Source organism: Euprymna scolopes, chromosome 45, assembly GCF_053919585.1.
Source record: "Euprymna scolopes isolate OS-2025 chromosome 45, ASM5391958v1, whole genome shotgun sequence".
Taxonomy (NCBI): Eukaryota; Metazoa; Mollusca; class Cephalopoda; order Sepiida; family Sepiolidae; genus Euprymna; species Euprymna scolopes.
The window spans coordinates 37,951,884-37,967,920 of NC_136526.1; the positions used below are offsets into that span (position 1 = coordinate 37,951,884).

Consider the following 16,037-nt stretch of genomic DNA (forward strand, 5'->3'; position numbering starts at 1 on the left):
ATTTATTATTACAGGGTTAATTTTCTATTGAATATTATATTGTACCTAATAGGTAGAACTGATTTCCAAATTAAAAAAATAACGCGTTTTATATCAGTTACAATCGAAATCAGAGCATTTAATACTCCAGTCATGTTCCCTACCATTTGAGCTATTAACAGATAGATAAGAAATATTTAAAATTCAACCAATTCAAGCTATGGATGAATTTGCATATGCGCAAAAGTAATAGACAAATATCGGCAACATTTTGCGTTTCAACTTGTCGACATAATTTTGTACATGTTATTTATTCGTCCAAACAAAGATTTTACTCATTATAAATCATCCTTGGTGTATGAGTACGATTTTCTGTTCGTGTTATGTCAGTGTTATGTCACCAGTAGTTTAATATTTTATTGATTACATATTTACACACAGACAGACATACAAACACACACACAGACACGCAACAAAGATAGTCACACACATATGCATCAACTGTTTTATTTATATAGATTTTCGAATTATTATATTTCTTATTTGTAATTGATTATAATTGAATATTCTAGAGTTATTATATCGATTACTTAAACGCGATTATATTTAGGATTTGATTGAGAAATAAGTTCTTGCGGAATTTTTAATTTTGATTACAAATAATATATTTTCAAATAAGTTTCATTATAATACCTTTACTTTATATATTATTATAAAAAGCGTTTTTCGTTCTATCTAATCGTTTAAATTACAATCGTTTTAAAGCAATTATGTCTTTTTTTAGAACGTTGACTACAAGATGTAAAAAAAGCAAATTCCCACAATTTATTATTTTAATTCTAGCTAGATCGAAAAGCTGATGAAACACCTCGCGATTTCAACTTAGCATTTGGCCCAAAACAATAATCTGAAAGATTCCGTTGTGACAACGAGTCTTCAAGATGATGAGCGGGGTGGACGAAAGTTGGAGGTTTATAAGGATTAATTAATAGCCTTACTCGAATCCAATCCGCGCACAATTGTTCGAGAACTTGCTTCTGAATTAGACGTAATATTTTTACACGCACATATATATCTACTGTTCTATTTATATAGATTTAGCGAGTTAACCTACTCGTCGCTATCGTAGGGCCCCAATATACTGCGTTATTAACCGTGAGGTGTGGCTCACTCTTGGGTACAACAAAAGATACATCTGATAATACGGACGAATGTTGATAATGATTGAATCCGTTTGGAAACACGCAAAACCGGATTCAAACTTTTTTCGTCAAAACGATCGACGGTATATTTTGCTATATGCGTATATACTTATCACTGAAATAATGCTTACTTCGCATGGCTGCGTCAATGCGTTTGTATGAGTAGTTGCAAAAACCGGGGCGTCGGGGCGGCCTTTGTGTGGTTCTTCCACGTCTATCTGATCCTCTTGAGGGTCTGCGTGTTGTCCTTCTGGGAGGTCTGGGGGTCGCTCTTGTTTGCTTTCTACCTGCAATCAGAAAATCAAATCAAATGCAACCTATTAAAACCGGAGAGAGAAATAGATATTGAGATAGAGAGAGAGAGAGAAAGAGAGAGAGAGAGAGAATAGGAGAGAGAAATAGATATTGAGAGAGAGAGAGAAAATAGGAGAGAGAAATAGATATTAAGAGAGAGAGAGAGAAAATAGGAGAGAGAAATAGATATTGAGAGAGACAGAGAGAAAATAGGAGAGAGAAATAGATATTGAGAGAGAGAGAGAGAGAAAATAGGAGAGAGAAATAGACATTGAGAGAAAGAGAGAGAGAGAGAGGGGGGGGAGAAGGAGAGAGCGACAGAGGCAAAGGGAGAAGATGTGGTTAAAATAATTTAGCTTACCATAAAGTCTTTGAATTCCGGCCACATCGTCCCTGTGAAGCGTGAAACCATCGGGAAACGTCTGATAATAAGGCGCCATCAGGGATTTCGGCTCGTCAGAGTGGGCAAGGCCGAGGGCGTGGCCGAATTCGTGGGCAGCGACCGTCTCCAAATCAGCTCCTTTAGTTTTACTGTTCAGCCATTCTTCATCGTCATCAAAATGAGTGGAACCATCTTGAGGGAAGTAGGCGTGCGCCAAAACCATTCCTGATAAAATAGAAACAAAGAATAGAAAAGAAAGTGACGAGTTAAGCTAACGTGTGCCGGTTGTAACGTCATTGGGAGGAAGTACGCAGTAGTGTTGTTATTAGCTTCCCGGAAAATACGGGTTAGTTTTGCTCACAATTGATTTTGTTTTAGAAAAATAAACATTTTTACATTTAATAGATCTGGATTGTTAACGTGGGAATGTTAAAACAAACAAAATTGTTAGAACATAAACAATGGAGATGATTTTAGTAATGGCATCAGGTGATCTTAATGTTACGTGTTTTAATGATTTAAATAAAATAGCTTGGTAATACACGTAATGACTTAATTAAGTCAGTCTGTATCGAGGAGTTTGCTGTGGTAGGTTCTCCCTAATTAGCACACGGGGAGTACAACTATATAAATATGGTTGGTACCGTAAAGACGAGAGAGACTCCACGAGAGACCCAATGAGAGACTTAGAGAGTCGACGACTACCCAGCCGACACCTTTTCCAGGGACGGTCTCCCCATGACTATACCAATGAACTCTATGTAAATATTTGTATATACTTTTTTGCTTTCAATATATTTGTTCTATTTTACTTTCGTGTTTTAGTTATTTATTCCATGTGTTCAGTCGGGTTTCAACAGAGTTGGAAATCGGAGGTCCAGAGAGACGATCAACAGAGCGTGATTGCCTTAAGCAAGGTGTTGATAATTATGATGTAGAACTGAATCCCAGCTTGTCCTTTTTCAATAAGGAAGCATCGGAAAAATAAATAATAATACATGCAAGACTTTTGCTGTAAGCATCTTCATCTTGTTTTTTTAACGCAAGATCAACCAGATGGAAGGCATGTTTCCCTATTCTCTGATGGACATCCCACAGAATTGTATGTGTTTTCTTTTTACATTGGAATCATCACTTATCAAGGCTCAGAGACCACTAAAGGATAAGGGTTAAGAGTGTACAGTAGCCAATTGGAAAATATAGTAAACGTTAGTAATGGAAATTCGGTAAATTTGTTAACTTAAGTGAAACGGCTCATCAAGAACTTGTTTACGTTGGACTTGAAGCCAATCAGATTGTAGTCAGCTGGAAAGCAAGAAAACGGAAGGCGTGCACTTCTAAGAAAGAAGCTTTGTTCGTGGAGTCTACGCACAGATAAAGTGTGGGGGAATTATTGATAGTGTTTTCAGCTGGACGAGTGTTTCTTGTGAAAGTTTGGCGAGGGGGGGCATAGATTGGAACTCAGTCGAGCACTTGCCATGCAAACAACGATAAAGCATAAACAAACTCGCAGCATCTCTTCTGTGAGAGGTTTCAATGAAGAGAAAAGGACATCTCCTACAAGGCTACGAAGTCTATTGTGAACTCTATCAAGGCAGGACAAGTCCTTTCTAGCAGCTCCTGCCCAGATGTGGCAACAGTACTCCATCCTTGGACGTACCTGGCTCTTATATAGATAGAGAATTGCATCAGTAGTGAGATATCTACTGGATCGATAGAAGGATGCCACTATTTTTCCAGCGGCCTTGGCAACAGATTTCACAGTGTTCCATTTCAGATCAGGAGTAAATGTCAAGCCCAGAAGCTTGTCAAAACATGAGGCCTCCCCAAGACGAGAGCCATTGATTCAATCAATCTGTACTTTTAATGTTGTTATATGTGAACATACACACAAACAGATTGTTATATACATAACTAGAGACGATCCCACGAAATACATGAACACAAATAGACGGCACGTCAGCAGTAAATAGAGACTCGTTTATACACTTGTTATATACACGCCATCTTCTATAATATAAATCCCACCTGTTTGCTTAAATGTCTGTATGTGTGTGTGTGTATGTATGTATGTATGTATATATGTCAGGTCATGTCATATGCTACAGGTACCATGTAACCCAGTACTACCTGCCTCATGGTCGGGTCACAAGCGACTAAACTGGTTCCCCCACCAGACTTGTTTGGTGAGGAGGGCGGCTAGTCTCCCTGAAGGATTAAAAACAAGACCTTCCAAAGGGCGAATGAACTCTTTTTCTGGGTCAACGGCCAACTAGTACCGTGTATATTTGTGTGTGTGTATATGTGTATTGGGGTAGAGAGGACTCCCGTAAGCCGTGGTGAAGGCAACCTTCAAGGAGAAGAAAATGTCTGATTTAAAAAACCATAAAGCGGAAGACCAGTACCCGCATTAAGCTGGTCTGCAGTTTAATTTGTTGCTGGCTATCTTGCTCTTGCTTGTTGCTGGATCTCAACATTTTGAACCGAGAGAGAGAGACTTAGCTGTCGTACAAAGCTAAGACTCTGTAACATCATATTTGTATAGATACTCCCTCAGGCATTTGGGCTCATGGATTTTAAATATCTGAGGAAGTGGCACTCGTCTGACAAGACGTTGCAATCATCATGTATGTATGTATCCGCAAAACCCAGCTCTGGTGGGCAGGCCATGTCTATCGCATGCACAACAGCCGAATCCCCAAACAACTTTTCTATGGGGAACTCAGCCAGGGAAAGCGGAATGCAGGGGGCCAAAAGAAACGATATAAAGACTGTCTGAGAACCTCCCTTAAAGACTTTGACATCAGCCCCCAGTCTTGGGAGAGTCGCGCTGTTGAACGTTCGGCTTGGCGTTGCGCCATCAGCCTAGGAGCCGACAGGGCAGAGAATCAACGCATGACACACGACCAGCAGAAGCGCAAGAGGAGGAAGGAGAGAGCTGCCGGTTCACAGCCTGCCGATACCGCCTTCACGTGTCCAGAGTGTGGAAGAGTCTGCCGAGCACGGATTGGCCTCATCAGCCATCTCAGGACCCACAAACCCCCGACGCCGAACTGATTGATACCTTGGTCATCGTCGACTTGGACGGACGAGCAAGAGATGTATGTATGTATGTATGTATGTATGTATGTATGTATGTATGTATGTATATCTACATAAAACTTTCGAAAGAGGCGACGGATTTTCACGAAATCTGTATCGTTCTGAAGCTCGGCTCTTCGAACGAAAAATATCGAAAAATTGACTAAAAACATTAATTCATTCACCCTCAACTGGCCACTTTTCTACAGGAAGGAGTCGCTTTTTTCGCCGGTATTTTCGAAAGTCATCTCTTCTTTTCGATTAAATAACATTAATTTAAACATTCGTCCCTTCCGGTTTGGCGAGTGGCGCAACAGCAAATATATCAGGGTATTTTCCCACGTTCTTTTCATGCTTCGTGGTACGAGTTCGAGCTTGCCTGCCAACTACCACTTTTATTTTGCTCAACACACACCTCTAAACACCCGAGAAACGCCGGGCATCCAGGATAGTCTATAATATAAATCTCACCTGTCTATTTAAGTGTGCGAATGTATGTATGTATGTATGTCTAAAATTTTCGCCAGAGGCGACGGATTTTCACGAAATTGACATCACTTTGAGGCATGACCCTTCGGACGACAAATATCGAAAAATTGGCTAAAAAATGTATTCCTTCACCCTCAAATGGGCACTTTTCTACAGAGAGGGATCGATTTTTTCCCCGATATTTCCGGAAGTCATCCCCATTTTTTTTCAGTTGGCTAACCTTAATTTAAACTTACGTCACCTCCTGTTTGGCGATGGACGCCGCAGAAACACGCCACGTTTTTTTTTCACGTTCTTTTCCTCCTTCGCCATACGGGTTCGAGCCTGCCTCCCTACTACCATTTTTTTTTTTTTTTTTTTTTTTGCTTAACATACACTCAGGTAACGCCCCGCAATCAGGTTAGTCTATAATAGAAATCCTGTCTGTTTAAATGTAAGTTTGCAGCACATTTAACAGAGTTAATTTATTTTCCCCTCAAAATAACTCAAAATATAGCCATTGAAAGCTAAATCCCTGGCAACAAAAGTCAATACACCCCTTACGAAAAGTTGTCAGCATTAACATATATATCAACTCTCAATATTTATATAAAACAATCCTACTGTTGATTTTATATGTCGGGCCTTTCGGCTTGTGTGGTAAGAAAACTTTTCAAATGTACTTGTGATGTTAGGCTGTGTAAGGTGTTAACTTTGACCAAAATCGCCTCTCCTCCTTTCATCGGATTATTTGGATTATCTTATATTGATACTTATCGAGCACATCCTGACAAAAAACCTACCTAAAGACACTGCCAGACACATGAAGTACGTTTCGGGTGAATTTCATAAAAATCGACCCAGCCGTTTTCGAGTTCTTAGGGAATGAACTCAGAGATATGCAGACACCCAGACAAAGTTCCTTTTATATATATATATATATATATATATATATATATATATATATATATATATATATATATATATAAATTACAATAAGTTTACCAAGGTAATCAAAATGGTAAACTTAAAATATATTATAATTATTAAAGAGATAATATTTACAAGTAAAGTAATCTCAACCAGATGTAAAAGCTCAATAAAACCGAAAAGGAAATAGAGCTTATAATATGAACAAATGATTAATAAAACATGTTAAAAGACATCTTGAAAAAGAGTTAAAAACATATTTAATTTTAAAAACGGAAGCACAAGATAAGTGGATAGTCGTTAATCCGAGGAGTTTCGAAGAAATACTCTCCTTCTCATCAGAGGGCAGGAATTAGCAAAATGCAGGATCGGATTTTGCATATAAAAGTATTTAATGAAACTACAAGTAAGTCACAGATCTTACTTGGTTAAAAAAGGGTGAGGTAAGGGGAATAGGAGGTAAAAGAAAAATGATAAAAAGATTTCACATGAATGGATAGTCCGGTGAAGGGTAAAAAAGTTCAAGAATGGTAAAATCCAAACACGGTCGAATTTAAAATTTCCAATCGAATGGGTAAATTCCAAATGGTCCAAAATGATCCAATATATATATATATATATATATATATATATATATATATGAGCTGTATATAGAGTCTGGTCTGATGGTGATCTAACTCTGACAAATAAATGACAGTATATCAAACATGTGCAGTGCCATCCTTACTCTATGCCTCTGAAACATGGACCTTGTACCAGTCACATGTAGAACTGCTGGAGAGGTTTCATCAGCATTGCCTTAGACACATTCTTAGTTTAAAGTGGGATAGTTTTGCATCTGATACATATGTCTTAAATAAAACCAAAACAACCAGTAGTAATGAGCTCAGGGAAGCGTGTAGGAAACGCCAAACTTTTCCGCCCAATCATTGAGATCTTTGTATCTGTGAGAGGTGTGACCGGGCTCTGTTGTTCAGGGCAGGTATTGTTAATCACAAGATACGGGTTCCGATACACACTTCAGTGTCATGTCTGCTTGAGGATGTGCGTGTCGCTGGAAGGACTGAAAAGTCATCTTCGAAGACATGGACTTTCACTGACTGACGTTGCAATTATCATCATTTGTATATATATATATATATATATATATATATATATATATATATACTGGCAAAAACCAAAAACAACGAGAAGCAATTTTTTTTTACATAGGTATCACCGCTTATCAAGGCCAAGAGTCAACTCGAGGATAAGTGTTAAAGAGTGTACAATAGAAATTGGACAATATAGTAATCGTTAGTAATGGAAATTCGGTAAATTTCTTAACTTATTTGGAACGGCTCATAAAAAACTTGTTTACGTTAAACTTGAAGACAACCATATTGTAGTTAGCTGGAAAGCAAGAAAACGGTGTTTCGACATAAACGAGACAATTTTAAATTTTATATTATTTTAAAAAATGTTCATGTTTACATCTCATCAGATATGCTTGAAAAAAATACAAAGTTTGTACGTATCTTGACACATTTTCATTCTGTTAAAACTACACCTGCAGTGATTACCACCTTCTCGTGCTTTTTACATGTCCACCATCTATGTTGAAGATATATATATATATATATATATATATATATATATATATATATATATATATATACATACATACTTATATATATACATACTTATATATATATATATATATATATATATATATATATATATATATATATATATATATATATATATGGCGATTAAACTACACTGAATATTCGGCGTTTCATCCACTCTAGGATTCCTCAGGCTTATGCGCGAATTCTGTGGTTGTTTATCGTTTTTATATGGTCCTCTTCTATTGAGAAAGCTGATTGGCTAATTAAAATCTCAATAGAAGAGGAGCATATAAAAACGATAAACAACCACAGAATTCGCGCATAAGCCCGAGGAATCCTAGAGTGGATGAAACGCCGAATATTCAGTGTAACTTAATCGCCATATATATTTTATAAATTACTAACTAGCTCTACCTACGTATTGAGCACTTTTGAAGTAAATACTTAAAGTTTACACATAAATCTATACTTTCGTATAAACTTATGTGAGTAAATGAAGTAGTTATATATATATATATATATATATATATATATATATATATATATATATATATATATATATGAACAAATGATTAATAAAACATGTTAAAAGACATCTTGAAAAAGAGTTAAAAACACAGCACAGAAGGCGGTATCCAATGTCCCTTGAGACTGAACAGAGGCTTCGATTGAGAAATAGCAACCTAGAAGCTGTGTTGGAAAAATCATAATGATCGGTTAATTAGTTTAGGAATGGGTGCTGTGCATGCATATATAAAAACATGCACATATTCCGAATTTCAAAATATAAAACATAGTTATATTAATAAAAAGAAAGCGAGATAGAGAGAGAAAGAGAGCCAGATAGAGTGATATAGAGGAGATGGGGATGCGTGTGTGAGGAGAGAGAGAGAAGGGAAAGAGAGAGAGAGGGGAGAAAGAGAGAGAGAGAGAGAGAGAGAGAGAGAGAGAGAATTGTTCAACCTACCTCTTCCATCAAATGGATGACCATCTCCGTGATTTCTTCTCTCGAACGAAATATCCAGAGTGGGCTTGCCTCGGGTCTCCCGGAAGACAAGTGGGGTTACACTCGCCCACCGATTAAGACTCTGGCTTATAGCACGTCTGCATCGAAAGAAGATAAAGATTAGAACGTTTAATCCCCGAGAACGACTAAGAGGAAAAGACATAAGACGAGACTTTTGTAATTCACACACACGCGCGCTCGCACACACACACACACACACACACACACACTATTGTTATTAATCATGTAACTAAATAGTTACATATGGTCGTTACAAATAGCCATCTGTTTCAGCCAAAGAGAATTTCTCAGGCGACCCAGAACCTCTCTATGCCAAAAAGAAAAAATATTTCTTTTTGGCATCGAGAGATTCTGAGTCGCCTAATGAAGTCTCTTTGACTGAAACAGATGGCTATTTGTAGCGACCATATGTAACTGTTTACCCTCAAATAATAATAATAATAATAATAATAATAATAATAATAATAATCTGAAATATTAAGGACAACCCTAGAATGTGGGAAATAACACAAGACAATATAACAAAGAAGCGTTACAGGGAATGAAGAACACCGAAGCTGCATATCAACAAGTTCTACACCACCATCATGGAAAGACCGAGGAGAGAGCGCTGGCCAGACCTCCGCTGGACAAGCGCGAAGAGAACTGGGATCGTGGGGAGGCTTAGTGCCACTCAAATTCCAGTATAAACCAATGGCCACTGGCAGCGATAAATCAATGTTATGAGGCTGTTGCAATGACGCAGATTTATCTGCAAATGCTATCGAAGGAGGTAGAGAGAGCTGGACGTCTGGGGAGACTTGTTGTCACTCAGCTTCCAGAGAACACCACAGGTCTCCAAACCGATCGTTTGTTGGTTTGTGTGAAAGCTCCATATGAACCAATAATAATAATAATAATAATAATAATAATAATAATAATAATAATAATAATAATAATATATATATATATATATATATATATATATATATATATATATATATATATATCTTATTAATATTTTACCCAGAATTTTAATATGTCCGCGTAAATTAAAAATCGGAAAATTGTTCATATAGTTTAAGTCAGAATAAGATGACTTAAATTATAAGTTTCAAAATTACCAGTTCATACAATCGAGCATTCATATAATTTTTTTTACAAAATCAAGACAACAAAGATCGAAGCGATGGCAACACATCGCTTCGATTTTTGTTGTCTTGATTTTGTGAAAATAAATATATGTGTGCATGTGCGTGTGTATGTGTGTGTGCACGTCTCTTAAAAATAACTAATCACTAGGACTATGACAACAGCATACTCTTTCATTGTTTCTAGTATATATCCGACACAGACACAATTAATCAACTGAGAACCACGTCACTCTACATAAAAACATGCTATCAATGGATATATACCTGAGAATCAAAATAAGAAACTGATAGGCTGTTATCATAGCCCAGTTATTATATAGTATTTTTTACAAGCGATATATAAATATTTATTTTTATATTTAGTAATTTTAAAAAACAAAAATCTCTCTCTCTCTCTTTCTCGCTATATATATATATATATATATATATATATATATATATATATATATATATATATACTTAATTTACTCACATAAAATTAATATACGAAAGTATAGATTTATGCGTAAACTTTAAGTATTTACTTCAAAAGTGCTCAATACGTAGGTAGAGCTAGTTAGTAATTTATAAAATAAAAATAGTAAGTGATTTATAAAATAAATATAAAATAAAAATAAAAGTAATTTATAAAATAAAAAATAAAAATTGGTCTGTACTGACAGGGAGATGATTTAGCTTAATCGCCATATATATTTTATAAATTACTATATATAGTCAGAAAGAAATGCTTTATGTCAAATGGATGGGTGAATGTGGTTAAATCTGTGTTCATTTTGACATTAATACTACTCCCCAGTTGTACAATAAGTTTTTAGTGTTTTATCTCCTTTTAAAACGTTTATTCAGATCGACAAACGAACTGATTCTAATCTCGAGTTCGTTCATTACATACCTTTGTTGACCTGGGGATAATCGTGATGTTTGACTGAACTTCTTCAATCTCCACGTAATCACATTTGTCGGCCATTTTGACACTATAAGAAAAAACAAAACAAGTAAACAAACATCATAGAGAAGAATTTAGACGTAAACAAATTGACAATGTATTGGTTTTATTCTAATACATGTTATTAATCTGATCGTATTGTGTGTAGCTTAGGCGTTATTTTGTAATATTTCGAGATAACATCCCATCATCAAAGTGAGTTTAGAATTAGCATTTCATTCGTCATCAACAACAGGAAGATATGTCAGAAAAGTTAACTTTCTGAAATACTTATTTAACATCACGCAACTGAGACCAAACATATGACAAAAACCAAATGCTGTATATTGAAGGGACATCCCGGTTTTTAATTAAAAACAAAGTATTTTTTTTTTACAAGGTGATCACCACTTATCAAGGCCCGGAAGCCACTCAGGGATAAGGGCTATTGCATGTACAGTACGTTAGTGTGGGGATTTAATAAAAATATCTACTTAAGGGGGCGGTTGATCAGGAAGTTGTTTATGTTGGACTTGAAGACATCCAGGTTGTAGTCAGGTGGGAAGCAGGCAGACGGAACAGAGTTCCACAGGCGTGCAGTTCTAAGAAAGAAGCTTTGTTCATAGAATCTACGTTTTGATTTAGGCACAGATAAAGAGTGGAGGGATATTTTGGACAGTGGTTTTAGCTAGACAGGTGTTTTTCGTAAAAGATTTGCGAGGGGGGACTAGCGATTGGAGCTCAGACGAGCACCTGCCATGGAAATAACGATAAAACAAAAATAGGCTCGTAACGTCTCTTCTGTGGGATAGAGGTTGCAGGGAAGAGAAAAGGGCATCACCCACTAGACCACGATGTCTATTTTGTACTCTGTCAAGGCAGGATAGGTTATTTTAGCATATCCTACCCAGATATGGCAGCAGTATTCCATCCTTAGGCGTACTCGCCTTTTATATAGATAGAGAATTGCATCAGTAGTGAGATATCTTCTGGAGCGGTAGAAGGTTCCCACCATCTTTCCAACGACCTTGGCAACAGACTTGATATACATGTTCCATTTCAGATCAGGAGTAAAGGTCAAGCCCAGAAGCTTGTCAAAACATGGGAATTCTTCTAGACGAGAGCCATCCATTTCAATTGATGTCAGATGGGGATCAGAGCGTTGATGATGTAAAGATAGGAGCTTGGTTTTAGATGCATTAAAGGTAACCAGCCACCTCTTCCCCCACTGAACCACACGCTCGAGATCAGAGGAGAGAGAATCAGAGAGAGCTTTGTCATTTACAGCCTTTGATGTGTTACCGTAGATGGTCGTGTCATCAGCATAGATGTCAACGAATGATTTAAGTATGTGTTTAGGGAGATCATTGATGTAGATCAGGAAAAGAGTTGGGCCCAGGATGGACCCTGACGGACTCCAGCATTAATACGGCAGGCTTCTGATTTTTGTCCGTCGACCACTACTCTTATGAGCCTATCAGAGAGAAATGATTTAATGATAGAGAAAACATTTCCAGTTATACCGTAGCTGGAAATCTTGTGAAGTAGGCCTTTATGCTATACCTTGTCGAAGGCCTTTGATATGTCAAGAGCAATTGCCCTAGAAAGGAAGCCTTTGTCAAGCGATTCACTAATCCTATGAGATATAACCGTTAGCACATCTGGGGTAGATCTTGCAGAACGGAAACCATATTGCATGTCACAAAGAAGGTTATTCTTGCTGAGGTGGTTGACTATTTCTCTATTTAATATGGATTCCAGCAACTTACTCATGACACACAGGAGAATTATTGGTCTGTACTGAGAGGGAGATGACTTATCACCAGAATTCTTAAATACAGGACATACTGATGAGGTTTTCCAGTGTGTTGGAAAGCACTTCTCCTTAAGGTAATGCTTAAACAGTTTCGTAAGTATGGGAGCAAGTTCAGGTTGAAGCTTTCTTAACACTATAACTGGGATGCCGTCAGGGCCAGTTACTTTACTGGAATAAGGGATCTTGATTAGCTTGGCGACCTCATGGACAGGTATTTGTATGTTACCTAGCATGTTCTGTGTTATTGGAGGAAATATGGGGAGTTGATGGCCTTCGTCGCATAGGGTAGAATTAGCTGCAAAGTTCTTGGCAAATAGTTTGGCCTTGTCTGATGCTGACGAGATGACCTCAGGTCCATTGATAATGGTTGGGATAGAACGCACACTTCTGTTCAGGATCCTATTTGTTATTTGCCAAAACTGGTGGGAACCAAGCCGCTGATCAGCTACTTTGGATTTAACAGACTGAGCATATAGCTCTCTTGCATTTTTTATTACTCCTTTACAGTGGTTGCTGGTGTTCCTGAAAGCAGCTTTAGTCTCATTGCATCTATTACGTTGGTAGCTATGGAAAAAGTGATTTCTGTGCGTGATTGCAGCAGCACATTCTGGGGAGAACCATGGCTGGCTGTTAAGTTTTTGTTGGACTTTTTTTATGGTATGAATCGGTCTATGCCTACAATTAGCCATTCGGTCAGGTCTGATAATATAGAGGACACATCCTTTTGAAACATGAAATGCAGAGGTAGATCAGATATGAATGTACGGAAGCTATCCCAGTCAGCCATGGAGTATCGGTATACAGTACAGTGGAGAGGTACGTCTGAATACTTATTGTATTTCATTTTTATCTTAACTGATACGGCGGAGTGGTCGGAGGGTCCTAGAGGAGAAAGAACGGAACATGGACATAGCTCAGGGGAAGTGGAAAGAAAAAGGTCTAGAAGGCTTGCATACTGATCTGTAGTATCGGGCACACAGGTGGGCTCGCGAACAATCTGAGTGAGGTCATAAGCAATGACAAAATCATGACAGAACCTCCCCTCGTCGTCTGTTATATTTGAGTGGATCAGCCATTCCACGTTATGGACGTTGAAGTCACCACAGATGTGGATGTTAGCCGAGGGATGTGCAGACAGGATGTGGTCTATTTTCTCAGATATACTCTTAAACTAGTAACTCCGCTGTTATGGGGCCGATAGAGGGCAAATATAAATGCAGTGGTGTAAGCAAGTGCAACCTGGAAGCACATATAAGGTAAATTAGGATCTTCTCTAGAGATATCCCTGCCACATGGGAAGCCATCTTTAATGTATGCACATATTCCATGCCTATGGGTGTCTTGGGGGTCAGATTTAGATGTTAAGTTAGAGTATCCGTTAATTATGAACTCATCTAGGGAAGTGGTCGGTCCTATTCCAGTTTCGCTTAGAAAGAATATGTCCAGTTTCGTCTCCTTTAATTGGGTTTCAACCTCTGGAAGGTTGGAACGTATACCCCTGATGTTGGAGAAGGAGATATGGTAGTAGGGGTCTACGTTGGAGGATGGGGTTCTAGGTTTATTCATGTTTTTATTTTTTAGATATTTCATGTTGAGGTTTTTGGATTTGTGGAACAGGGCGGCATACTTGGTTAGAGCAGGATAGAGAGGGAAAGTAAGAGAGAAAATGGCAGGAAAAATTTTTTATGTAGCACATGATAAGATAAAGCCGTAACAATTACCCACTAGAATGGCATTGAGAGGCCCCACCAGAGACTACTGCATGGTCCAGAATTCATTCACCAAATGGCAATACAGCAGCCCCAGTACTTTGCAATAGGACAGCCTCCTTAGTGGTTAATCTAAGGTTCGGATCCCTGACTATCAGGCGGATAACGAATCGAATAGGAGAATTATGATATCGAATGCAGTTATTAAAAGTTATAATGAATGCATTTTTGCTGGTTAAGATACTATTCCAGGAATGCAGTGAATTATCCATTGTAGTTAGGAATGAAAATTAGAATAACTTATGCAACAAAAGAATGCGGTAAATAGAAAGTTGAAAGTTGTGTTGATTTCATTTGGGTCGGAGTAAGAAACATTGAACATAGAAATTAAAGAATATCCGCAGAATAAAATCTGGGACTTGTGTTGCTAGGGCACATGTTGGAAGCATGTCCATGGAATTCACATGTCCGGCCCGCGTACTGACGCCACAAAGAAGTATAGCATTAATGTATGCATCTAAGTGAGACTAAGAAAGTAAGTAAGTCAGTCAGTCAGAGAGAGAGTCCGAGTGAGTCGGGAAGACTGACAGAAACTCCTTAGGAAGCAAAGGGGGTCAGGAAAAGGTGACAATGTAGCAGCGTTAGCAGTCACCGAATTCCAATCACCAGCGGCATGAATAAATGTTTTATAGAGTTCAGATCGATTAAATAATTTAAACATAAAAGAAAAAATGGATAACAAGAGACACACACGTGATTAATCATACTGATCCGAGTAACTTAGTTCCGTAAATGTTATGTTTCTAAGAACTTACAATTGATTGATATATATTTAATTAAATGTTTAATGACAATACGTTAGAAATAATATATATATACTAATTTAATCACAATACGTTAGAAATAATATATATATACTAATTTAATTATCTTTATAATTTGTGTAAACCTTCAAGTAGATCAAAAAATTCGAAACCTTGGAGTGCAGAGCTGCCCACTCTTCTTTTGGCCTGCCAAAACATGGCGATTATTACACCTGATGAAGGTAGAAAGTTACAACAACTGAAACGTTGTGCAACAAACACTCAAGATGAGAACAATTGCTTGATTGATCTAAATAATACAAACATTCATCGATCAGCTGAAGAAATCAGTTTGTAATTTGTAATTAAAACAAACGAAGTTAAGCAATGTTGAGCCTTTCCAGTACAAGATACATGACTCTTTCAGAAATCTGGGAGATGAACATCTTTGCCTTGGTTGTTTTCAGGTCAGCCCTGGGCAAGGTGTAGCACCTGTTAATCCCCGCTTCATTATTCTGAAGGGTTACAATACAAAGGAAAGATGGATTTGATTAAGGCAATTCATCAAGGTAAAGTGGGGGTTGTTGAAAAGCCAAACGTGATAGAAACTGTTGATTTATTACAGAAATCTTCAAGTGATGTTATCACAAACAAAATGCTCGTTTCTGATTTGTCATG

The 16,037-nt window shown here is 37.4% G+C and overlaps 1 protein-coding gene across 1 annotated transcript in view; it reads right to left on the reverse strand.

The window, feature by feature from the left end:
- LOC145269457 (matrix metalloproteinase-19-like) overlaps positions 1–16,037 on the reverse strand; it is a 74,553-nt gene that overhangs the window by 33,541 nt on the left and 24,975 nt on the right. The window contains exons 4-7 of the mRNA XM_080125132.1: positions 10,999–11,080; positions 8,914–9,050; positions 1,837–2,082; positions 1,313–1,468 (exon numbers count right to left, since the gene is read on the reverse strand). Of these exons, the coding sequence (XP_079981258.1) occupies positions 1,313–1,468; positions 1,837–2,082; positions 8,914–9,050; positions 10,999–11,080 (621 nt within the window). The remainder of the gene's footprint in view (positions 1–1,312; positions 1,469–1,836; positions 2,083–8,913; positions 9,051–10,998; positions 11,081–16,037) is intronic.